Source organism: Aquarana catesbeiana, linkage group LG06 (genome assembly GCF_042186555.1).
Source record: "Aquarana catesbeiana isolate 2022-GZ linkage group LG06, ASM4218655v1, whole genome shotgun sequence".
Lineage (NCBI taxonomy): Eukaryota > Metazoa > Chordata > Amphibia > Anura > Ranidae > Aquarana > Aquarana catesbeiana.
The window spans coordinates 3,200,000-3,227,386 of record NC_133329.1 but is presented as its reverse complement, the minus strand read 5'-3'; the positions used below and the strand labels follow the sequence as shown (position 1 = coordinate 3,227,386).

General features: G+C 52.0%; 1 protein-coding gene across 1 annotated transcript in view; it reads left to right on the top strand.

Annotated features, from left to right (window-relative positions):
• PHGDH (phosphoglycerate dehydrogenase) overlaps positions 1-27,003 on the top strand; it is a 44,457-nt gene extending 17,454 nt beyond the window's left edge. The window contains 5 exon segments of the mRNA XM_073635322.1: positions 9,097-9,249; positions 23,019-23,151; positions 24,287-24,411; positions 26,034-26,229; positions 26,802-27,003. Of these exon segments, the coding sequence (XP_073491423.1) occupies positions 9,097-9,249; positions 23,019-23,151; positions 24,287-24,411; positions 26,034-26,229; positions 26,802-26,929 (735 nt within the window). The 3' untranslated portion in view covers positions 26,930-27,003.
• The last annotated feature ends 384 nt before the right edge of the window (positions 27,004-27,387 follow it).

The following is a 27,387-nucleotide window of genomic DNA, read 5'->3' as shown; positions in this document are numbered from 1 at the left end:
ACATGCGGAAGACTTGGTCGAGTGGATGACCAAGCCGTCCTCATCCTCCTCATCCTCTCTCACCCATGCCCAGGGTGCTTTGTCTGGCAAAGCAGCGGCCTCTTCCCTCAGCTCAATGTCATCAGTGACTCCTTCCCTAGCTCCACCATGTCCTCATGAGGATTCCCTCGAACTGTTTGACCACAGTGTTGGGTACATGCTCCAGGAGGATGCCCAGCGTTTGGAAGGCTCTGATGACGATACTGAGCTCGATGAAGGCAGTAACATGAGCGCGGACAGAGGGGGTGCCCAAGAAGGACAGCAATCTGGCAGTCATGCTCCCCCTGCTGCAGCATACTGCCAGGTTTGCTCCAGTGATGAGGAGGGAGGGGATGATGAGGTCACTGACTCAACGTGGGTGCCTGATAGGAGAGAGGAGGAGGAGGAGGAGGAGGAGGAGGAGGAGGCGGCAGCACATCACCAACGAGGCAGGATGCCCTCCAGGGGCCAGCCTAAGGGCAGCACATTGACTGCATCACACCCCAAAGCTCCACATGTGCAGGGCGCTGCAGTCTCTGCGCGTTATTCAAAAAGTTCTTTGGTGTGGGCCTTTTTTGAGACGAGTGCATCAGATCGCACCGCTGCTATTTGCAACATATGTCTCAAGCGTATCTCGCGTGGCCAAAATATCTCCCGCTTGGGTACCACATGCTTGACCAGACATATGTTGACCTGCCATGCAGTTCGTTGGCAAGCGTATCTAAAAGACCCACACCAAAGAACAAAGAGGATCTCTCCTTGCTCCTCATCAGCTGAGATTTCCAACCCCACTAGACCTTCAGTCCTCTCTGAGACCTGCAGTGAGAGGAATGAAGGTGTAGAATTAGGTGTGTCACAGCCAAGTACTTGTGGGCAATCTGCTTTTTGGTACACCGACGTCAGATTGTACCAGGCAAATTTCCCTGCCCCAGCTGCTGCACCGCCGAAAGAAGTTTGCTCCCAGCCATCCACATGCCCAGCGGTTGAATGCTAGCTTGGCAAAATTGCTAGCACTTCAACTGCTGCCTTTTCAGTTGGTAGACTCTGCCCCCTTCCGTGAGTTTGTGGAATGTGCGGTTCCTCAGTGGCAGGTACCCAAACGCCACTTTTTCTCACGGAAGGCGATTCCGGCTCTCTACCGGCATGTGGAAGGCAATGTCCATGCCTCGCTGGACAGGGCGGTCAGCGGTAAGGTGCATATTACCGCTGACTCATGGTCCAGCAGGCATGGACAGGGACGTTACCTAAGTTTCACGGCGCATTGGGTGACTCTGCTGGCAGCTGGGAAGGATGCAGGACAAGGTGCAGTAGTGTTGGAGGTTGTTCCGCCACCACGCCTCCAAAATGCTGATTGTGACACACCTCTCTCCTCCACCCCCTCCTCTTCTTCTTCCTCCATGGCCTCTTCCTCGGAACCAGCGGTGCTCCGTAGGCGTTCAAGGGGCTACGCAAGTACGCAGGCCAAAAGATGCCATGCGGTGCTTGAGCTGGTGTGCTTGGGGGACAGGAGCCACACTGGGGCAGAGGTTCTGTCAGCTCTGCAGGGGCAGGTTCAGAGGTGGTTGACGCCACGCCAACTTAAGGCAGGAATGGTGGTTTGCGACAATGGCACCAACCTCCTCTCTGCCCTCCGACAGGGACAAATGACCCATGTGCCCTGTTTGGCTCACGTCCTTAACTTGGTGGTGCAGCGGTTCTTGGGCAGGTACCCGGGCTTACAGGATGTCCTGAGGCAGGCCAGGAAAGTCTGTGTGCATTTCCGCCGGTCATATAATGCCAGTGCTCGGCTGACGGACCTCCAAAAGGAGTTTAACCTGCCCAAGAACCGCCTAATCTGTGACATGCCCACCAGGTGGAACTCAACGTTGGCCATGCTGCAGCGGCTGCACACGCAGCAGAGGGCCATCAATGAGTACCTGTGCGACTATGGCACCAGGACAGGGTCAGGGGAGCTTGGTTTTTTTTCCCCACGCCAGTGGGCCATGATCAGGGATGCATGCACTGTCCTGTCACCATTCGAGGAGGCCACGAGGATGGTGAGCAGTGACAGTGCATGCATCAGTGACACTGTCCCCCTTGTCCACCTGTTGGAGCACACGCTGCGTGGAATAATGGACAGGGCACTTGAGGCAGAACAGAGGCAGGAAGAGGAGGACTTCCTTAGCTCTCAAGGCCCCCTTTATCCAGACAGTGTTCCTGCGTGCCCGCCGATCACACAGGAAGAGGACGAGGAGGAAGAGGAGGAGGAGGAAGATTGTGTCAGTATGGAGGTGGAGCCTGGCACTCAGCATCAGCAGCAGTCTTTAAGGGATCAGTCCCAAGAAACACATGGACTTGTACGTGGCTGGGAGGAGGTGGCTGCGGACCATGTCGTTCTTAGTGACCCAGAGGACTCCGGACCGAATGCCTCAGCAAACCTACGCTGCATGGCCTCCCTGATCCTGCAAAGCCTGCGTAAGGATCCTCGTATTCGTGGTATCAAGGAGAAGGACCAATACTGGCTGGCAACCCTCCTTGATCCACGTTACAAGGGTAAGGTTGCGGACCTTATCTTGCCATCGCAGAGGGAGCAGAGGATGAAACATCTTCGGGAGGCCTTGCAGAAAGGTCTGTGCAACGCGTTCCCAGAGACTGGGAGGTTACAAACTCCTGTTTCTGGACAACGTGTTGCTGAGGCTTCGGTCAGTCAAAGAAGGAGCGGTGGAGAAGGTGGCCGTCTGACCGATGCGTTCAGACAATTTTTTGGTCCGCAGCCCCAAGGTATGATCGGTTCCAGCAACCATCGCCAGCGTCTGTTTTACATGGTGCAGGAATACCTAGGGGCAAGATCAGACTTGGACACCTTTCCCACCGAAAATCCTCTGGGTTACTGGGTCTTGAGGATGGATCACTGGCCAGAGCTTGCACAGTATGCAATTGAGCTACTGGCCTGTCCTGCATCCAGCGTTCTTTCGGAACGCACATTCAGTGCTGCTGGAGGCGTGGTAACCGATCACAGGGTGCGTCTGTCCACCGACTCGGTCGATCGGCTGACCTTCATAAAAATGAATGAGTCTTGGATCACCACCAGCTACCAAGCACCTGATGCTGATGTAACCGAATAATTTTTTTTGAAATCTCAGATCCCTTCAAAGACTGCCTATGCTGATGCTGAGTGACTATCCCTGAGTAATTATCCTCTTCCTCCTCAATCATCACGCTGATAGCTTGTAAGAACATTTTTGGTTCTGGGCGCCACCACCAGTGCCTAAGGCACAATTTTTCAGCCCCTGTTTAACAGGGGCGTGTAATTACAATTTTTGATGTAATACTTTGCAGCAGGGCTCGTTCCTGCATTCCAACTAGAGTGTCTGTGAGGGGTTGCAGTGTTGTGGCACCAGCACCAGTGCCTAAGGCCCAATTTTTCTGCCCCTGTCTAACAGGGGCGTGTAATTACAATTTTTGAAGCAATAATTTGCAGCAGGGCTCGTTCCTGCGTTCCAACTAGAGTGTCTGTGAGGGGTTGCAGTGTTGTGGCACCAGCACCAGTGCCTAAGGCCTAATTTTTCAGCTCCTGTTCAACAGGGGCATGTAATTACAATTCTTGATCTAATATTTCACAGCAGGGCCCTGTGAGGGCTTACAGTGTTGTGGCCACAGCAACACCTAAGGCCCAAATTTCTGCTGAGTATATAGGGCAGGACCCTATTTTCAAACATCTAACTTACAAACGACTCCTACTTGCAAACGGAAGGAGACAACAGGAAGTGAGATGAAATCTACCCCTAGGAAGGGAAATTCTCTCCTGTAAGAGTTAATATGGGAAAACAATTTCTCCTTTCCACTGATGCTTTCCAATCCTTGTTCCACAAAAAAACCCAAATTTTCAAAAAACATTTTTCATTGGGACAAAAAAGTGAGGTGAAATCTTCTGAAGAGGAGGAAAGACAGCAAAACAAATGTCACAGGGGTGATAACCCTTCCCTATGTTTTCCAAAAAGCTTAGAAAAGATTTTTTGGCTGGAGCTAAACACGTTAAAAATGTTCAAAATTACAAACAGATTCTACTTAACAACAAACCTACAGTCCCTGTCTTGTTTGCACAGCCTGTATACTGCTGTTCAGAGTATATAGGGCCTGGTGGCCCCACACCTTTCCTTATTTTAATTTGGGTGCGGGGTTCCCCTTAATATCCATACAAGACCCAAAGGGCCTGGTAATGGACTGGGGGGTACCCATGCCGTTTGTCTCACTGATTTTCATCCATATTGCCATGACCCGACATGACATTAAACCCGCAAGCAGTTTTAAATGAGATTTTTTCCTTTAAAAATGACATTTGGTGCAGGGACTGTTCTAAACATGGGAAACACGCGTCACTTTACAGGCATACTATAGACACCCCCCAGGTACGATATTTAAAGGAATATTTCACTTTTTTTTTTTTTTTACTTTAAGCATCATTAAAATCACTGCTCCCGAAAAAACGGCCGTTTTTAAAAGTTTTTTTTGCATTGATACATGTCCCCTGGGGTAGGACCCGGGTCCCCAAACCCTTTTTAGGACAATACCATGCAAATTAGCCTTTAAAATGAGCACTTTTGATTTCGAACGTTCGAGTCCCATAGACGTCAATGGGGTTCTAACGTTCGTGCGAACTTTCGGTCCGTTCGCGGGTTCTGGTGCGAACCGAACCGGGGGGTGTTCGGCTCATCCCTACTGGTGACCCCACAATATATAAATACCGGACTGGTGACCCCACAATATATAAATACCGGACTGGTGACCCCACAATAGGGATAAAACTTTTTCGCAGAAGAGAGTTTAATAAGACTCGTGGCCACTCATTACAATTAGAAGAAAAGAGGTTTAACCTTAAACTACGTAGAGGGTTCTTTACTGTAAGAGCGGCAAGGATGTGGAATTCCCTTCCACAGGCGGTGGTCTCAGCGGGGAGCATTGATAGCTTCAAGAAACTATTAGATAATCACCTGAATGACTGCAACATACAGGGATATACAATGTAATACTGACACATAATCACACACATAGGTTGGACTTGATGGACTTGTGTCTTTTTTCAACCTCACCTACTATGTAACTATGTAACTATGTAACTATGTAAAGTTCATCCAAATTTCCGAAATTCAAATTGAAATTCAAATCGAATTTTACATCAAATTCCATTCGCATTCGAAGTGTAAACATGTTTTTGAAATCAAAGCCTGTGTGTTGTTCGAGGAACATTTCCAAATATGGATTGTTTGTTTTTTGTTAAGCCAAAAGGTGATTTAAGGCGGAATTTCACCCAAAAGTGGAACCTCCCCTTCTCTGCTTCCTCCCCCCACTCCTTCCGGTGCCACATTTGTCACCCTTCAGGGGGGAGGGGGTACCCTTCACCACTTCTGGGAGACAGCGCCGCGGCTCCACCACTCCGAAGTTCACCAACCCCTCCTCCTTTCTCCACCCCTGGGCCAGTTAGCGCCACGCATTTCGCAGTAGGGAACCGAAAGGATTCACTGCCGGGTTCCCTTACCAGGAATGGCGGCGACTGCACCCGACGATCGGCTTCCGGTACCGACGTGGTGGGAACCCTGGACAGGTAAGGCAGGTGAGGCCAGCGGGCGACGTGTTTGTGTTTTTTTTAATTGTTTTTTTCGCTCAGGCTGGCGTTTTAATGTACCCCATACTCTTTTACATGGGGGGGGGCAGAATCCTTGTTAAAAGGGGCTTCCAAATTCCGATAAGTCAGCCTTCGCTCCCCCCACACCCCACACCCTTCGCACCCACAACCACCAGGCCAGGGTGGTGGGGAAAGGGCTCTTTTCCCCATCAATATGGTACAAGGTGCTTTGGGGGAACCCCTGCCCCAAAGCACAACCCCCCCCTCCCATGTTAAGGGCCTGGTATTGTTAAGGGGAGGAAGCGCGATTTTTGTCTGACATTGCAGCCAATATTACAGGCACCCGGGAGGAGAAGACAAAATACTACCTGTACTTCACCCCGTGGGGACCTGAATACGAAGGTCCCTTTCATATATGTGCCACCTAAAAGTTGCGTGACTTTGATGTGATTTTGCTGCAAATTTTGCCACGACTTGAAGCAATGCCTGTGTAATCTTGAGGTCTGTGGACCTCGAGTCGCATCAAAGTCGGACCAAAGTAGTGCAGGGACTAAATCGAAGAAAAGGCTGGATGGCCGCACTCTGTTAACACCTTTATTGAGGATGGTTTAAAAATTCTTCTGGTACAAAGACCTCAGAGGCAAAGGATCAATGAAAAGCTGACATGTTTCACACCACTATGGGGTGCTTGGTCATGACCCCACTATGGGCTGCTTGGTCATGACACCGTTATGGGCTGCTTGGTCATGACACAACTATGGGCTGCTTGGTCATGACCCCACTATGAGGTGCTTGGTCATGACACAACTATGAGGTGCTTGGTCATGACACCACTATGAGGTGCTTGGTCATGACACCACTATGAGGTGCTTGGTCATGACCCCACTCTGGGGTGCTTGGTCATGACCCCACTATAAGGTGCTTGGTCATGACCCCACTCTGGGGTGCTTGGTCATGACACCACTATGGGGTGCTTGGTCATGACACCACTATGAGGTGCTTGGTCATGACACCACTATGAGGTGCTTGGTCATGACCCCACTATGGGGTGCTTGGTCATGACCCCACTATGGGGTGCTTGGTCATGACCCCACTATGGGGTGCTTGGTCATGACCCCACTATGGGGTGCTTGGTCATGACCCCACTATGGGGTGCTTGGTCATGACATCACTATGGGGTGCTTGGTCATGACATCACTATGGGGTGCTTGGTCAGTAACTCAGTACAGCTTAATATAATATTTTATATAAAAATAATAATAATAATGGGAGGACTTGATCCTGTGCCTCTGATGTCTTTTGTACCAAAAGAATTTTTAAACCGTCTTCAATAAAGGTGTCAGCAGAGTGCGGCCGTCCAGCCTTTTCTTCCATTCATTTCTACATGCAGAGCCGGCACCTTTTCCCATCAGCAGGTGGGATGAATTATGAGATGTCTGCCTAGAGCCGGGTTCTTTTGTTCTTTGTAGTGCAGGAACTACTTTTGAAGTCACACAGATATGAATGGCACTTATTAGAAATCATGGGGTACCACTTATCATGTGACTTTGCAGTCCCAAGTGTGAAAGGGGCCGAAAAGAACAAAAGTGATACTTCCTCTTAAAGAGAAGGCCCTGTAGAATTAAATGGCAGCAGTTGCAAATTTTTTTATGTCATGCAATATTTGCAGAATTGTTCATCGAATCTATTTTTTCTGTTTAAAAAAAAAAAAAAAATCTAGTGCACACACATGATACGGTCCTCCCATTATTTTTTTTTAAATTATATTTCTTTTATAAAATAATATATGAGGCTGTACTGAGTTATTTGATACCATATATGCCCAGCCTCAAAGCTGCGTGCCGCCAAGTCGAGAAAAATTACGTCACCCAAAATTATTTATAGGTAATGCATTTTACAGCTCATCAGTTTCGAGTTAACCATAAATGAGGAACCGAGAATTATTTCTGTTTCTATTTCTAATATTATTATTATTATTATTATACGCGATTTATATACGCCAACAGTTTACGCAGTGCTTATATGTGCTGCGCAATTGTTGTTTACATATATCTGAGCACCCTACTGTACATATGCATTTGTATCTATCAGCAGGCTGACCGGGGTGCTTTTTCATTTATTTATTTTTTGTTTTACTTGTTTGTTTGTTTTTTTATGTATTTACTGTATTTTTTTTTTACTTTTTTTTTATGCATTTATTTCAAATTTCTAACACTTTTTTTTTTTTTTTTCAATTTATCAATTCATTATTATTATTATTTTTTTTTTCATGTATATACATTTTTTTTAAATGCTATTTTATGGGAGCTTAGAATCCAAGCCACCTATACAGTATGATAGCATTGTGCAGATGAGAAGTACTCTTTATGGAACTATCAGGGATCATTTAGGCATCCAATGTCCCTTCTACCATCTGCTCCAACTGAGCAAAGGCTGTGGACGCTCTTTATCTGCCTGCTTTGAACCTGGAGGTGCTCGGAGCCAAGCACTTCGGGGTTCACCCTCTGCAGAGGAGATCAGGGAACCCAAGCCCCATTGTGCAGGTGACAGGTACTCTTTTTATGGAGCAATCAAGGATCTTTTAGATGCTGAATATCTTCCCTGTCCTCTGCTCCAACTGGGCAAAGACTGTGGTTGACCCACTCTTTACCTGGCTGCTCTGAACCTGGAGGTGCTCGGAGCCAAGCACTCCAGGGTTCACCCTCTGCAGAGGAGATCAGGGAACCCAAGCCCCATTGTGCAGGTGACAGGTACTCTTTTTATGGAGCAATCAAGGATCTTTTAGATGCTGAATATCTTCCCTGTCCTCTGCTCCAACTGGGCAAAGACTGTGGTTGACCCACTCTTTACCTGGCTGCTCTGAACCTGGAGGTGCTTAGAGCCAAGCACTTCAGGGTTCACACTCTGCAGAGGAGATCTGGGAACGCAAGCTCCATTGTGCAGGTGACAGGTACTCCTTTTTTTTTTTTTTTTTTTTTTTTTATTATGTAGCCGCCATGGATCTATTTGACATCCAACGTCTCCCCTGCCATCTGCTTCAACTGATTGAGCACAGACTGTGGTTGACCCGCTCTTTGACCAGTTTCTCTGAACCTGGAAGTGCTCAGAGCTGAGTGCTTAGGGGTTCACATGCTGCAGAGGAGATCGGGGATCGGATGTTCCTAATTATCTTCCTGCTCTCCATCCTGAAAGGTTTATTGTGGTCCCCGGGCTCCAAGAAGGAGCAGGAGAGCCCAGGATTCGGGGGGGTGAGTGAGATACCCAGGTCTTCCTTTGACCTGGTGATCATGAATGGTTTATGTTGATATATCAAGCACATCATGCGCCAATTTTTTTTTTCCAAATTTGCACACCGCAAGACAATTTTAGAAACATTTTGCAGATGTGAAATTGGTCATATTGACCCAAATTTTTTCATGTGAGAAATCTGGGGAGCTTATTACTAATTTTTTTTTTTTTAACACCCTCCTACTCAGGAACCCCCCCGGGATCGGGCCCTCGTAGACCACCCGCTGGTGATCAGCCTCCCCCACCTGGGGGCCAGCACGAACGAAGCCCAGAACCGCTGCGGGGAGGAGATTGCTCAGCAGATTGTGGATCTGGTGAAGGAACGCGCTCTGGTCGGAGCGGTGAGTAAAGCCAATGGGTCATGTTCTCGTGTATCTCTCCTGTGTTTGTAGTTTTATCTTTTTCTACAATACATGTTGTGTCCCGTAGTGTGAGGCGTGGGGCAGAGTAGTCCAAAGAGTGCTCCAATAAGTTTTGGCATCCATAAGACGGGAACTTGTACAGAGTATGGAAAGGATTATATAGTAATAGTAAATAGTGACCTCTACAGGCTAGAGATATGAACACCACACAGTGATGGCATACAAGGTTGACAACCGTTATCATGGTTACTTTACTCTCATGCACGCGAAAGCTGACCCCCCCCCTACCAGCGTTCAGGTCATATGGTGGGTTCAGGCTGATTTCTAAAGGCTGAATAAGATATCAAGCAATGGTGGAAGGCCAGCAACCATTCAACTGTAGGACTACCCCTATAAAGACCTTACGTAGCACTCCCCCCATTCAGTACCTTCAATCATCTTATTGGCTCCAGCTGTCTTTAGAAGAGAGGGTTTGGGGTACAAGATACCCAAAAACAGCAGCCAAAATCTCTCTTCTCAGCAAACTTCTATAGGCCCAGATGGTGTCACTGGTGGAGCCCGAGATGACGAAGGTAGGCTCTTGCACAACTCCCATTCAAGCACCCCTGGTGGTGGAGGCAGGGACTGCTAGGGAAGTGGAAGGGCACAAGTGCCAGCAAGCTGGAGTAGTGAACTTGAGTTTGGAAATGCAGAAATGCACCCAGTGGCAATATGGAGTTGGGTCACAAGCTATGGTCAGCAGCAGCCAGGCAGATAGGCACAGGATCACAATCGGGTTCAAGGTCAGAACCGGCAGTCCTGTAGTCAGCAACTTGCTAGCAGGGAGGTACTAAGTCAGGAGGCCGAGTCATGGTCAGAAGTCCAGGCTGGGGCCAATAACACAGATGAGCAGCAGATATAACAGGCAAGGGGAATACAAAGACAAGCGTCAGATGTAGCTGGGTCAGTAGCAAGATCAGCAGATTCTCAGGAATGCAAAAAACAGAGATCAGAGCTGAGGACAGCAATGAGTCTAGGCAGACCTCAGCTTTAAGAAGGGCCGCCAGGATCTGTGGGCACGCCCGTGCATGCGTGGGTGCGCCGTTGCCCGATGCCTGCTTTTTCTTGTCCTTGCACGTCTTGTTAAACTCCTATGCTCACGTCCATGCACACGAAAATGAGCACTTGGTACTTGAGGTTCCTGACAGATGGCAGCTGTCTTCCAGTTTCCTAAGCCTCTGCCACAGGCCAGCCTAGAATCTGCAGGTTGTTTTGACCTCTGTCACAGGACAGATTGAGGTTCTTTAGGTCTCCATAGGCCATTGTAGACTCTGTAAGTTCAGAGGGGTGTCTACCTTTCAGTTTCTTATGTCTCTGCAACAGGCCATCCTTGGACACTCTAGGCCCAGATGGGCAGCCAGGAGAATGAATACCTTCTTCTGGTTTCCTTTTCCAGACAATATCCTGACGGGCAATGGACCTCTCACAGCTACATCATTCCTAGACAGCAGTCTGGAAAGCCTGGACTAGACTCCTAGATTATAGAACCATATATTGACATCCTCAGAAGGAAAAGCCTGGAAGTAGGGTTCCTTATAGAAGGTCATCCCAAATTTTCACTTTCCTAGCCTACATCATGTGTATACACCCCTCAGCAATTGTCATGGCTGCCTTTTGATACCAGTAAAACATAAGGGGCGGGGGGAGGCCAAAGCCACCTCAGTGTCGCCCAACCACCATAACAGGAGTATGGCCTCAGGTCTGCTGACCTCTTCATATCATGACTTTTACGTCTTAACATTATAATGTAGCCAGGTCAGGACAGGCAATGATCATGTGGTCCCTATAACTACTGGTGTCTGTCCTGTGAAGGGCATGTCTACTGATTCCTGTCCCATGAGAGGCCATGTCTTCTGGTGCCTGTTCTGTAAGGAGCCAGATCTACTGGTGACTGTCCTGTAAGGGGCCATGTCTGCTGGTGCCTGCTGTCCCATAAGGGGCCCTGTCTACTGGTGCCTGTCCCGTGATGAAACATGTCTACTGGTGCCTGTCCTGTGAGGGGTATTGTCTACTGGTGCCTCTCCCGTGAGGGGCCATGCCTACTGGTGCCTGTCCCATGAGGGGGCCATGCCTACTGGTGCCTGTCCCGTGAAGGGCCATGCCTACTGGTGCCTGTCCCGTGAAGGGCCATGCCTACTGGTGCCTGTCCCGTGAGGGGCCATGCCTACTGGTGCCTGTCCCGTGAGGGGCCATGCCTACTGGTGCCTGTCCCGTGAGGGGCCATGCCTACTGGTGCCTGTCCCGTGAGGGGCCATGCCTAATGGTGCCTGTCCCGTGAGGGGCCATGCCTACTGGTGCCTGTCCCGTGAGGGGCCATGCCTACTGGTGCCTGTCCCGTGAGGGGCCATGCCTACTGGTGCCTGTCCCGTGAGGGGCCATGCCTACTGGTGCCTGTCCCATAGGGAACAATGCCTACTGGTGCCTGTCCCGTGAGGGGCCATGCCTACTGGTGCCTGTCCCATGAGGGGCCATGCTTACTTGTGCCTGTCCCATGGGGAGCCATGCCTTCTGGTGCCTGTCCCGTGAGGGACCAGGTCTACTGGCTGTGATGTAGATATGGTCATGTGAACCTTCTCCATCCCCAAATCATTTAAGTACCTGAGCAGCTGGAAGATGACACCCATGCTGCATGTGACTCCTGAACAACTCTTTGAGGATCTCTGCCATAAATAATGGTACCGACACGTTGCTGTAATTTGCAGGGCTTCTGTAGGGCAAACCTTGGACATTATAATTTAGGCTATCAGCCAATGCCTGGCTCCCAGTGATGTCCACTGAATTTTATTTTCTTATTAGGGAAGAAGATGAGGCCTGATAGAGGTCAGATATATGGAGGGATATCTGAGGAGGTTTTCTGACATTTGGGGCCCCTAGGGAAGAAGATGAGGCCTGGAGGAGGGGTATCTGGGGAGTTTTCTGAAGTTTGGGGCCCCTGGGATGAAGATTTGCTTTGATAAAGGTCAGATATGTGACCATATAAATAGATGAATTCTCCCCCGGGGAGGGGAAGTGGAGGCGGTGATTACACACAGTCACACATGATGTGTTCTCAAAACTTGTCAATAAACACCCACCACCCCCACCCCTGGGCTACAGGCTGTGAAGATCATAAGTAGGAGGTTTCCGTCCTCCCTGAACTTCTCACAAGGGTTCTTCTAGAAATCTGCTTCAGTAATGATGATTATAGGACAAGCTGTCAGCTATTCAGGAGACTTCAATATAATACATGTGTAGCACTGACCCCCCCCAAGGGGCTGCTGGTAATTGATTGGGCCTGTACTCTGCCTCTCAACCCCTGAACATTGGCCATGACCCCCCTAGGCACAACTGTGTGGTATTGTGGGTGTAAGACCCAATGGGTAAGAGCAACACCATATACTGTATATTTAACGTTACCCGAGTATCCACCACTCCATAAACTGTAATGAATCTCACACGCCTCGTAACTTAACCACACAAACCGTTTACTGGAAAATTTGTTCACACATTAGACATCGTGATAATTCTGATATACAGTGCCTTGCAAAAGTATTCACCCCCCCTTGGCTTTTTACCTATTTTGTTACATTACAGCCTTTAGTTCAATGTTTTTTTTAATCTGAATTATATGTGATGATCAGAATACAATAGTCTAAGTTGGTGAAGTAAAATGAGAAAAATATATACATAAAACTATTTTTCAGATATAAAAAAATAATTGGCATGTGCGTATGTATTCACCCCCTTTGTTATGAAGCCCATAAAAAGCTCTGGTGCCACCAATTATCTTCAGAAGTCACATAATTAGTGAAATGATGTCCACCTGTGTGCAATCTAAGTGTCACATGATCTGTCATTACATAGACACACCTTTGTGAAAGGCCCCAGAGGCGGCAACACCTAAGTAAGAGGCACCACTAACCAAACACCGCCATGAAGACCAAGGAACTCTCCAAACAAGGAAGGGACAATGTTGTTGAGAAGTACAAGTCAGGGTTAGGTTATAAAAAAATATCCAAATCTTTGATGATCCCTAGGAGCTCCATCAAATCTATCATAACCAAATGGAAAGAACATGGCACAACAGCAAACCTGCCAAGAGACGGCCGCACACCAAAACTTACAGACCGGGCAAGGAGGACATTAATCAGAGAGGAGCACAGAGACCTAAGGTAACCCTGGAGGAGCTGCAGAGTTCCACAGCAGAGACTGGAGTATCTATACATAGGACACAATAAGCCGTACGTTCCATAGAGTTGGGCTTTATGGCAGAGTGGCCAGAAGAAAGACATTACTTTCACAAAAAAACAAAATGACACATTTTGAGTTTGGGAAAAGGCATGTGGGAGACTCCCAAAATGTATGGAGGAAGGTGCTCTGGTCTGATGAGAATAAAATTCAACTTTTTGGCCATCAAAGAAAACACTATGTCTGGCGCAGACCCAACACATCACATCACATCACCCAAAGAACACCATCCCCACTGTGAAACATGGTGGTGGCAGCATCATGCTGTGGGGATGTTTTTCAGCAGTCAGGACTGGGAAACTGGTCAGAGTTGAGGGAAAGATGGATGGTGATAAATACAGGGATATTCCTGAGTAAAACCTGTAGCACTCTGTGTGTGATTTGAGGCTAGGACGGAGGTTCACCTTCCAGCAGGACAATGACCCCAAACACACTGCTAAAGCAACACTTGAGTGGTTTAAGGGGAAACATGTAAATGTGCTGGAATGGCCTAAGACCTCAATCCAATAGAAAATCTGTGGTCAGACTTAAAGATTGCTGTTCACAAGTGCAAACCATCCAACTTGAAGGAGCTGGAGCAGTTTTGCAAGGAGGAATGGGCAAAAATCCCAGTGGTAAGATGTGGCAAGACTCATAGAGACTTATCCAAAGCGACTTGGAGCTGTGATAGCCGCAAAAGGTGTCGCTACAAAGTATTGACTTCAGGGGGGTGAATACTTATGCACATTGACTTTTTATCTTCTTTTGTCTTATTTGTTGTTTGCTTCACAATAAAAAAAAAAAATCTTCAAAAGTTGTGGGCGTGTTCTGTAAATGAAATGATGCAAATCCTCAAACAATCCATGTTAATTCCAGGTTGTGAGGCAACAAAACACCAAAAATGCCAAGGGGGGGGTGAATACTTTTGCAAGGCACTGTATAGGATGTAATCCTACATGGAGGTGTCCTCTAGACCAGATATCAAATGATACTGATCAGTGGTGGGACCAGTGTACCGTCCAGGACTATGTACGTTCACTGATGGCGGGTCACCATAGTGTGAGGGAATAGTTCAGAGATTAGATTTAGATGGTGTCGGGTCCAGGGAAGGGGGTTAAATATCCAACGTAGGAGTTATATTTGTTTTTTGGTTCAGCCTGGACTGGACACTGCTGACCCCGGCCCCACACTGAACACTGCTGACCCCGGCCCCACACTGGACACTGCTGACCCCGGCCCCACACTGGACTCTGCTGACCCCGGGCCCCACACTGGACACTGCTGACCCCGGGCCCCACACTGGACACTGCTGACCCCGGCCCCACACTGGACACTGCTGACCCGGGCCCCACACTGGACACTGCTGACCCCGGCCCCACACTGGACACTGCTGACCCGGGCCCCACACTGGACACTGCTGACCCCGGCCCCACACTGGACACTGCTGACCCGGGCCCCACACTGGACACTGCTGACCCGGGCCCCACACTGGACACTGCTGACCCCGGCCCCACACTGGACACTGCTGACCCGGGCCCCACACTGGACACTGCTGACCCGGGCCCCACACTGGACACTGCTGACCCCGGGCCCCACACTGGACACTGCTGACCCGGGCCCCACACTGGACACTGCTGACCCCGGGCCCCACACTGGACACTGCTGACCCCGGCCCCACACTGGACACTGCTGACCCGGGCCCCACACTGGACACTGCTGACCCGGGCCCCACACTGGACACTGCTGACCCGGGCCCCACACTGGACACTGCTGACCCCGGCCCCACACTGGACACTGCTGACCCCGGCCCCACACTGGACTCTGCTGACCCCGGCCCCACACTGGACTCTGCTGACCCCGGCCCCACACTGGACACTGCTGACCCCGGCCCCACACTGGACTCTGCTGACCCCGGGCCCCACACTGGACACTGCTGACCCCGGCCCCACACTGGACTCTGCTGACCCCGGCCCCACACTGGACACTGCTGACCCGGGCCCCACACTGGACACTGCTGACCCGGGCCCCACACTGGACACTGCTGACCCCGGCCCCACACTGGACACTGCTGACCCCGGCCCCACACTGGACTCTGCTGACCCGGGCCCCACACTGGACACTGCTGACCCCGGCCCCACACTGGACACTGCTGACCCCGGCCCCACACTGGACACTGCTGACCCCGGCCCCACACTGGACTCTGCTGACCCCGGCCCCACACTGGACTCTGCTGACCCCGGGCCCCACACTGGACACTGCTGACCCCGGCCCCACACTGGACTCTGCTGACCCCGGGCCCCACACTGGACACTGCTGACCCCGGCCCCACACTGGACACTGCTGACCCCGGCCCCACACTGGACACTGCTGACCCCGGCCCCACACTGGACTCTGCTGACCCCGGCCCCACACTGGACTCTGCTGACCCCGGCCCCACACTGGACACTGCTGACCCCGGCCCCACACTGGACTCTGCTGACCCCGGGCCCCACACTGGACACTGCTGACCCCGGCCCCACACTGGACACTGCTGACCCCGGCCCCACACTGGACACTGCTGACCCCGGCCCCACACTGGACTCTGCTGACCCCGGCCCCACACTGGACACTGCTGACCCGGGCCCCACACTGGACACTGCTGACCCCGGGCCCCACACTGGACACTGCTGACCCGGGCCCCACACTGGACACTGCTGACCCGGGCCCCACACTGGACACTGCTGACCCGGGCCCCACACTGGACACTGCTGACCCCGGCCCCACACTGGACTCTGCTGACCCGGGCCCCACACTGGACACTGCTGACCCCGGCCCCACACTGGACACTGCTGACCCCGGCCCCACACTGGACTCTGCTGACCCCGGGCCCCACACTGGACACTGCTGACCCCGGCCCCACACTGGACTCTGCTGACCCCGGCCCCACACTGGACACTGCTGACCCCGGCCCCACACAGGACACTGCTGACCCCGGCCCCACACTGGACTCTGCTGACCCCGGCCCCACACTGGACACTGCTGACCCGGGCCCCACACTGGACACTGCTGACCCGGGCCCCACACTGGACACTGCTGACCCCGGCCCCACACTGGACACTGCTGACCCCGGCCCCACACTGGACTCTGCTGACCCGGGCCCCACACTGGACACTGCTGACCCCGGCCCCACACTGGACACTGCCGACCCCGGCCCCACACTGGACACTGCTGACCCCGGCCCCACACTGGACACTGCTGACCCCGGCCCCACACTGGACACTGCTGACCCCGGGCCCCACACTGGACACTGCTGACCCCGGGCCCCACACTGGACACTGCTGACCCCGGCCCCACACTGGACACTGCTGACCCGGGCCCCACACTGGACACTGCTGACCCGGGCCCCACACTGGACACTGCTGACCCGGGCCCCACACTGGACACTGCTGACCCGGGCCCCACACTGGACACTGCTGACCCGGGCCCCACACTGGACACTGCTGACCCCGGCCCCACACTGGACACTGCTGACCCCGGCCCCACACTGGACACTGCTGACCCGGGCCCCACACTGGACACTGCTGACCCCGGCCCCACACTGGACACTGCTGACCCCGGCCCCACACTGGACACTGCTGACCCGGGCCCCACACTGGACACTGCTGACCCGGGCCCCACACTGGACACTGCTGACCCCGGCCCCACACTGGACACTGCTGACCCCGGCCCCACACTGGACACTGCTGACCCGGGCCCCACACTGGACACTGCTGACCCCGGCCCCACACTGGACACTGCTGACCCCGGCCCCACACTGGACACTGCTGACCCGGGCCCCACACTGGACACTGCTGACCCCGGCCCCACACTGGACACTGCTGACCCCGGCCCCACACTGGACACTGCTGACCCGGGCCCCACACTGGACACTGCTGACCCGGGCCCCACACTGGACACTGCTGACCCCGGCCCCACACTGGACACTGCTGACCCCGGCCCCACACTGGACACTGCTGACCCCGGCCCCACACTGGACACTGCTGACCCCGGGCCCCACACTGGACACTGCTGACCCCGGCCCCACACTGGACACTGCTGACCCTGACTTGTACTTCTCAACAACATTGTCCCTTACTTGTGTGGAGAGTTCCTTGGTCTTCATGGCAGTGTTTGGTTAGTGGTGCCTCTTGCTTAGGTGTTGCCGCCTCTGGGGCCTTTCACAAAGGTGTGTCTATGTAATGACAGGTCATGTGACACTTAGATTGCACACAGGTGGACATCATTTCACTAATTATGTGACTTCTGAAGGTAATTGGTGGCACCAGAGCTTTTTATGGGCTTCATAACAAAGGGGGGTGAATACATACGCACATGCCAATGAAAAATAGTTTTATGTATATATTTTTCTAATTTTACTTCACCAACTTAGACTATTGTGATCTGATCATCACATATAATTCAGATTTAAAAAAAACATTCAACTAAAGGCTGTAATGTAACAAAATAGGTAAAAAGCCAAAGGGGGTGAATACTTTTGCAAGGCACTGTATATTTGGTCTGTAGGACAATTCTACGTATTGATGACATTGATCTTCTATGTGTGTATAATAAAGAGCCGAGTTCCTCTTCCATTTCCTGCCCCCCCGGAGCTCGTTCTGCTCTCAGCCAGTAATGATATCCGGGGGGGGGAGGGGGGGTTGTGGTTTGGCGGTGATGTCCATTTGGCATTATATCGGAGTTTTCTGCAGCCAAATACACTGAGGAAGTGATAAATGTCTTCTGATCTCTATATGACTCGTCCTCCGACCCGCGTCATCACTTCCCAAGGTCTCCGAGTCTAATACCAGCTATATGTATCTATATCTACCGAAACCATCTATATCTATCAGTCTTTATCTGTATACCCTCACCGGATGCTTTATCAGGTCCTCCTTGCTAGTACCGGGTTGGACCCCCTTTGGCCTTCATTCTTGGTGGCATAGATACATAGATGGAAACGTTCCTCAGAGATTTTCCTCCATAGTGACCTGATAACATCACACAGTTGCTGCAGATTTGTCGGCTGCCCATCCATGGTGCCAATCTCCCGTTCCACCACATCCCAGAGGTGCTCTATTGGATGAGATGTGGTGAGTGTGGAGGCCATTGGAGTACAGTGACCTCATTGTCCAGTGGTGAGATGATTGGAGCTTGGTGACATGGTGCATTATCCTGCTGGAAGGAGCCATCAGAAGATGGAGACACCCCATCCCCCACACCATTACACCCCCACCACCAGCCTTAACCGGTGATATCCCATCCCCCACACCATTACACCCCCACCACCAGCCTGAACCGGTGATATCCCATCCCCCACACCATTACACCTCCACCACCAGCCTGAACCGGTGATATCCCATCCCCCACACCATTACACCCCCACCACCAGCCTGAACCGGTGATATCCCATCCCCCACACCATTACACCCCCACCACCAGCCTGAACCGGTGATATCCCATCCCCCACACCATTACACCCCCACCACCAGCCTGAACCGGTGATATCCCATCCCCCACACCATTACACCTCACCACCAGCCTGAACCAGTGATATCCCATCCCCCACACCATTACACCCCCCACCACCAGCCTGAACCGGTGATACCCCATCCCCCACACCAATACACCCCCACCACCAGCCTGAACCGGTGATACCCCATCCCCCACACCATTACACCCCCCACCACCAGCCTGAACCGGTGATACCCCATCCCCCACACCATTACACCCCCACCACCAGCCTGAACCGGTGATATCCCATCCCCCGCACCATTACACCCCCACCACCAGCCTGAACTGGTGATTTCCCATCCCCCACACCATTACACCCCCACCACCAGCCTGAACCGGTGATATCCCATCCCCCACACCATTACACCCCCACCACCAGCCTGAACCGGTGATATCCCATCCCCCACACCATTACACCCCCACCACCAGCCTGAACCGGTGATATCCCATCCCCCACACCATTACACCCCCACCACCAGCCTGAACCGGTGATATCCCATCCCCCACACCATTACACCCCCACCACCAGCCTGAACCGGTGATATCCCATCCCCCACACCATTACACCCCCACCACCAGCCTGAACCTGTGATATCCCATCCCCCACACCATTACACCCCCACCACCAGCCTGAACCAGTGATATCCCATCCCCCACACCATTACACCCCCACCACCAGCCTGAACCGGTGATATCCCATCCCCCCACACCATTACACCCCACCACCAGCCTGAACCGGTGATACCCCATCCCCCACACCATTACACCCCACCACCAGCCTGAACCGGTGATACCCCATCCCCCACACCATTATACCCCCACCACCAGCCTGAACCAGTGATACCCCATCCCCCACACCATTACACCCCCACCACCAGCCTGAACCGGTGATATCCCATCCCCCACACCATTACACCCCCACCACCAGCCTGAACCGGTGATATCCCATCCCCCACACCATTACACCCCCACCACCAGCCTGAACCGGTGATATCCCATCCCCCACACCATTACACCCCCACCACCAGCCTGAACCGGTGATATCCCATCCCCCACACCATTACACCCCCACCACCAGCCTGAACCGGTGATATCCCATCCCCCACACCATTACACCCCCACCACCAGCCTGAACTGGTGATTTCCCATCCCCCACACCATTACACCCCCACCACCAGCCTGAACCGGTGATATCCCATCCCCCACACCATTACACCCCCACCACCAGCCTGAACCAGTGATATCCCATCCCCCACACCATTACACCCCACCACCAGCCTGAACCGGTGATATCCCATCCCCCACACCATTACACCCCCACCACCAGCCTGAACCGGTGATATCCCATCCCCCACACCATTACACCTCCACCACCAGCCTGAACCGGTGATATCCCATCCCCCACACCATTACACCCCCCACCACCAGCCTGAACCGGTGATACCCCATCCCCCACACCATTACACCCCCACCACCAGCCTGAACCGGTGATACCCCATCCCCCACACCATTACACCCCCCACCACCAGCCTGAACCGGTGATACCCCATCCCCCACACCATTACACCCCCACCACCAGCCTGAACCGGTGATACCCCATCCCCCACACCATTACACCCCCACCACCAGCCTGAACCGGTGATATCCCATCCCCCACACCATTACACCCCCACCACCAGCCTGAACCGGTGATATCCCATCCCCCACACCATTACACCCCCACCACCAGCCTGAACCGGTGATATCCCATCCCCCACACCATTACACCCCCACCACCAGCCTGAACCGGTGATATCCCATCCCCCACACCATTACACCCCCACCACCAGCCTGAACCGGTGATATCCCATCCCCCACACCATTACACCCCCACCACCAGCCTGAACCGGTGATATCCCATCCCCCACACCATTACACCCCCACCACCAGCCTGAACCGGTGATATCCCATCCCCCACACCATTACACCCCCACCACCAGCCTGAACCGGTGATATCCCATCCCCCACACCATTACACCCCCCACCACCAGCCTGAACCGGTGATATCCCATCCCCCACACCATTACACCCCCACCACCAGCCTGAACCGGTGATACCCCATCCCCCACACCATTACACCCCCACCACCAGCCTGAACCGGTGATACCCCATCCCCCACACCATTACACCCCCCACCACCAGCCTGAACCGGTGATACCCCATCCCCCACACCATTACACCCCCACCACCAGCCTGAACCGGTGATACCCCATCCCCCACACCATTACACCCCCCACCACCAGCCTGAACCGGTGATATCCCATCCCCCACACCATTACACCCCCACCACCAGCCTGAACCGGTGATATCCCATCCCCCACACCATTACACCCCCACCACCAGCCTGAACCGGTGATATCCCATCCCCCACACCATTACACCCCCACCACCAGCCTGAACCGGTGATACCCCATCCCCCACACCATTACACCCCCACCACCAGCCTGAACCGGTGATACCCCATCCCCCACACCATTACACCCCCACCACCAGCCTGAACCGGTGATATCCCATCCCCCACACCATTACACCCCCACCACCAGCCTGAACCGGTGATACCCCATCCCCCACACCATTACACCCCCACCACCAGCCTGAACCGGTGATACCCCATCCCCCACATCATTACACCCCCACCACCAGCCTGAACCGGTGATATCCCATCCCCCGCACCATTACACCCCCACCACCAGCCTGAACTGGTGATTTCCCATCCCCCACACCATTACACCCCCACCACCAGCCTGAACCGGTGATATCCCATCCCCCACACCATTACACCCCCCACCACCAGCCTGAACCGGTTCAAAGTCACTACAACCCCCTTTCTTCCCCATTCTGATGCTCGGTTTGAACTTCAGCAAGTCGTCTTCACCACATCTAGAGGTCTAAATGCATTGAGTTGCTGCCATGCCAGCTAGCTGCCATAACCCTGGTATTTTCGGGAAACACCACGCTTTTCACTTTAGGATAAAAGTGGTCTCTGTGGCGGATTCGCCGCAAAATCAATTTTATTGGCGGCAGGAGAGGTGCCCGCCGCACTCCAAGCGTTTTGCTACCGGTGGGTCCTCCCTCCATGCCTGGCTGCCGACTGAGGGGAAGATGGCCCCCGCTCGGCTCCATGGCATGGGAGGGATGGGGGAGATGCATATAATCAGCAAGAAAAAAACAAGGATGTAATAATCACATAGGAATAGTGGTGGCGCTCTCCCAGAGTAACAAAAGTCCCTTGATTGCTTATATAAGAAGAAATGTACTGGGTCATCCACTTCATCCATAGAAGTGTTACAATGGTGGATCCTCCAGGTTCCCATCAGGAAGGGTTCATCAATGGCTTCCTATATGATTGGATAGACAGAGCAATCCACAAAGGCAAACATATGGATTCATTAGAGAGGCCTTTTTAGATGGCGAGATCTTCCAAGCATAGTGGGGACAGAGGCCTCCACAAACTGGAACCAGCATGTCGGGGTAATTTTATCCAATCTGTAAGAACTGTTTTTTTCTCAGACAGGGTCCCACGGATGCCTAGGGTTCCCTCAGAGGTTCCTGGAGGGTCTTTGAGCAATGAACATTTTTTGCCTCTTCGATAACTTCCCACTGACACCATTCATCTTTTTAGTTTATCCGTAAGGGAGTAATTCTTCCCAACGACCATCTCAGGTTCTGACTCCATGCAGATTTCCAGTCCTCGGAGGTTCTGACTCCATGCAGATTTCCAGTCCTCGAAGGTTCTGACTCCATGCAGATTTCCAGTCCTCAAAGGTTCTGACTCCATGCAGATTTATTTTCGAGTGCTTAGAGATTTTGAATAGAAGCCAACATTTCATTTCCTTTCCTGTTGCATGTTGGATGACGGCCAGTTTGTGGTTGTAATCTGCTCTTCTGTGTTTTGATCATTCCTCATATCTCTCATACCTCTTCTCCCTCTGCAGGTCAATGCTCCGGCTCTCACCAAAGCATTCTCCCCAGAAACCAAACCCTGGATCAAGCTGGGGGAGGCGCTGGGGGTCCTCCTCCGATCCATGCTGCCAGAAGTCAGTGGAGAGGTCCAAGTGACCACTTCAGGTGAGCCAGGAGGTGTCCTCTGTCCCCATGTCTGTACCTCTGTCCCCATGTCTGTACCTCTGTCCTTTATGCCTGTGCCTCTGTAGTTTTGTCTGTACCTCTGCCCCCCCCTGGTTTGTACCTCTGCCCCCCCCGGTCTGTACCTCTGTCCCCCCCCGGTCTGTACCTCTGTCCCCCCCCCCGGTCTGTACCTTTGCCCCCCCCCCTGGTCTGTACCTCTGGCCCCCCTGGTCTGTACCTCTGTCCCCCCCCCGGTCTGTACCTCTGTCCTTTATGCCTGTGCCTCTGTAGTTATGTCTGTACCTCTGTCCCCCCCTGGTTTGTACCTCTGTCCCCCCCCCCGGTCTGTACCTCTGTCCCCCCCCCCCCCGGTCTGTACCTTTGCCCCCCCCCTGGTCTGTACCTCTGGCCCCCCTGGTCTGTACCTCTGTCCCCCCCCCGGTCTGTACCTCTGTCCTTTATGCCTGTGCCTCTGTAGTTATGTCTGTACCTCTGTCCCCCCCCCCGGTCTGTACCTCTGCCCCCCCCCCCGGTCTGTACCTCTGTCCCCCCCCGGTCTGTACCTCTGCCCCCCCCCGGTCTGTACCTCTGCCCCCCCCGGTCTGTACCTCTGCCCCCCCCCCGGTCTGTACCTCTGCCCCCCCCCCCGGTCTGTACCTCTGCCCCCCCCCCCCCGGTCTGTACCTCTGCCCCCCCCCCCCGGTCTGTACCTCTGCCTCCCCCCCGGTCTGTACCTCTGTCCCCCCCCCCTGGTCTGTACCTCTGTCCCCCCCCCTGGTCTGTACCTCTGTCCCCCCCCCCCACCATGGTCTGTACCTCTGCCCCCCCCCCCCCCCGGTCTGTACCTCTGTCCCCCTCCCTGGTCTGTACCTCTGTCCCCTGTCTGTACCGCTTACTCTTTGTTTTCTTAGGAGGAGAATTGATAGGTTGGGATGGCTTATCTCAGCCAATTGCTGTTTTATATTTAGACAGCTGACACCCCCAGCACTCAGTGACCCCCCCATTCCCCTTTCCTGAACCTATCATAGATGATGGGTTCAGGAAAGATGATTAACTCTTTTATGTAGTCCATCTATCAGCAGAAAATTCCAATGTTTTTTGTTTTTTAATGTGAAATTCTATTTTCTTCAATTAGGAGATCCTCTGAAGAGCTCAGGCTCCTTCCTCTGCTCAGCTGTGGCCATCGGTCTTCTCCAAAACTCGGACAAGAAGGCCAACCTGGTGAATTCCTCTTTGTTTGCCAAGGAAGTTGGAATCCAGGTGAGTTCTTGGCTTGCCTTACACCAAACCACAAAAGTCCCGACCAGAAATAAAAGTGTCCTTCCTTTACCTCTGCTGAATGTGCTCCAAACTCTTCAAATCCTGCTGCTCCAGGCTTGTCAAATCTAATGTTATTCCATTTTCAAATGCAACTGTCATAAAACTAAAAGATTACATAGAAGAACAAATGTCTTGTTGTGAACAGCAGGAATACCTCTTGCCAGTACATATCGGAGCTAAAACAAGTACCCGAGGAAGTCTATTCCATATTTTCCACAGCTGTTTCCTGATGAAGGAGATTGTCCTCCCGTTTCCTGATGAAGGAGATTGTCCTCCCGTTTCCTGATGAAGGAGATTGTCCTCCCGTTTCCTGATGAAGGAGATTGTCCTCCCGTTTCCTGATGAAGGAGATTGTCCTCCCGTTTTCTGATGAAGGAGATTGTCCTCCCGTTTTCTGATGAAGGAGATTGTCCTCCCGTTTCCTGATGAAGGAGATTGTCCTCCCGTTTCCTGATGAAGGAGATTGTCCTCCCGCTTCCTGATGAAGGAGATTGTCCTCCCGCTTCCTGATGAAGGAGATTGTCCTCCCGCTTCCTGATGAAGGAGATTGTCCTCCCGTTTCCTGATGAAGGAGATTGTCCTCCCGTTTCCTGATGAAGGAGATTGTCCTCCCGTTTCCTGATGAAGGAGATTGTCCTCCCGTTTTCTGATGAAGGAGATTGTCCTCCCGTTTTCTGATGAAGGAGATTGTCCTCCCGTTTCCTGATGAAGGAGATTGTCCTCCCGCTTCCTGATGAAGGAGATTGTCCTCCCGCTTCCTGATGAAGGAGATTGTCCTCCCGCTTCCTGATGAAGGAGATTGTCCTCCCGTTTCCTGATGAAGGAGATTGTCCTCCCGTTTCCTGATGAAGGAGATTGTCCTCCCGTTTCCTGATGAAGGAGATTGTCCTCCCGTTTCCTGATGGAGACTGTCCAGTGTTGTCTGGTGAAGGAGCTGGTTTAGTGCTCAGAAACATGGCTCTATGTACTGTATGTGACAAATGTTAAAAAGACTGAAACACTGTTTGGAGTGCATCGTATCTCTACATTTACTTTGTGAACAGAGCCTAGACTGGGTAGAGAGATGAGGAAGTCAAACCTCAAGATAGAAGGATGAGTAGGAAGACGGGCGACTATAAGGGAACATCATCTGGAACCCCAGGCTCTAGTCATCTCTGGAGGATTTTCAGGATAGAGCCCTGGTCCTCAGGATGCAATGAAATGTATGAATATGGTATAACGAAATCTTACCCTTAAGTAGGGAATTGAAGACAGATCTTTATAGGCCATGACCCTTGTCAGTTGGTCTTTCAAAGATCAACATTTTAGGTTGTAGATGTGAGAGTGGGATTAATCATTGCCTTTTACATTTCGGCATCACTTCCATCTCCCACTGAATAAAGCATACTCATATAATAATAGGTATGGACAGTATATTACTCTTATCTTGCCTGTCTTCCTTGCCAAAGCCCAGCTATACCCTCACACTGTGTTGGCTTCCTGCATTCTAAACTTCTCACCATCTCAGCTGCTCCACACTGTTCAGTCTCTGATTGGCTGACATGTTTCCTTCTTGGTCCTAGGTGACATCCCATCATTCTGTGGACTCTACGGAGACTAAGCTGAAGGTATCTGCAGGAGATATACATCTAGTTGGTGGATTAAGTGGCACCCTGCCATGTCTGCTTCAGGCTGCATCTTCACATTTCCGAAGCCCGGTGTCACTGAGCGGGACTCTACTTCTGTGGACCAGTGAGGCCTCTGTCAGCAATCTGCTAGGTAAGTGACTGTTCCATTACCACTATCCACTCAACTGAACCTAAGAATCATTGTTGAATTCCTTAGGGGACCAGGGGCATCTAGCACTTGGTCCTGTTGTTATCTGTGACTGCGTTGTGCAAGTGCTACATGCTATTGGTCCACTGGGGTATTCAACAAGGATTTTTAGGTTGAGGTGATGCTTCTTCTTTAAGGTATGCAGAGGCTCAACATAAATATCTTTTAGGCACAAACCCTTCATCCAAATAATGACGACAAAACCAACAGGCCCAACAACACCCCATAAGTGCCGTACACAATCCATGTTCATGTGTCCTCTTTATATAACACAATACAAAGAAAGTGAGAAGGACAACATGCCAATCTGAAAGGTTTAGGTGTCGGGCAGAAAAAGTGGGTGTGTATATGGGCATTATGCTACACGAGGACAACTACATTCTGAATAACATTCTGCATAGAAGGAAGGAGACATGATGGGAACAAGATGATAAAACAATAGAAATATCTTCTTGCCCTTTGCTGTTGTACTGACTTGTCCTCTTTGTCCTCTTTGTCCTCTTTGTCTTGGGCAGAGCTCCTCTCCTCCACCGGACATCGCCTAGAATCATTCCACACTGCCGGAGGGTACAGCATAGCGGTCATCTCCGGGCCCCTCTCCGACCTGTCGACCCTGGGATCCTGTCTGCAGGTCACCTTCTGATCACCTGATCTCCGACCAATCAAAGTGCCATATTCTTCTTAGTCAATAGAGTAGTCAATAAAGTATTGCTGGTACTTGCTGTGTCTCATCTTTTATTTGTGTCCAGGTGCTGCAGAACACGTGACTTCTGGAAGTGGGAAACATGTTCATTGTGTTCTTGGGGGGGGGGGGGTTCTACATTAAATGACTTCTAAGCCGTGCAAGCCAACTATACCTGATTTTCCAGGAAAGTCCTGGATCTTGTCATAAATGTGACAGTGTGACTTTACATAACTTCACTTCACATCCATCAACCTTCTTTTCCGCTGTACCTCCGGGTGGATCTTCTGTGTAGACTAGGGATGGGCTTTATGTTCGGGTCGAACATGAGTTCGACTCCAACATTGGCTGTTCGCCCGCCGAATAGCGAACAATTTGGGGTGTTCGTGGCAAATTCGAAAGCTGCGGAACACCCTTTA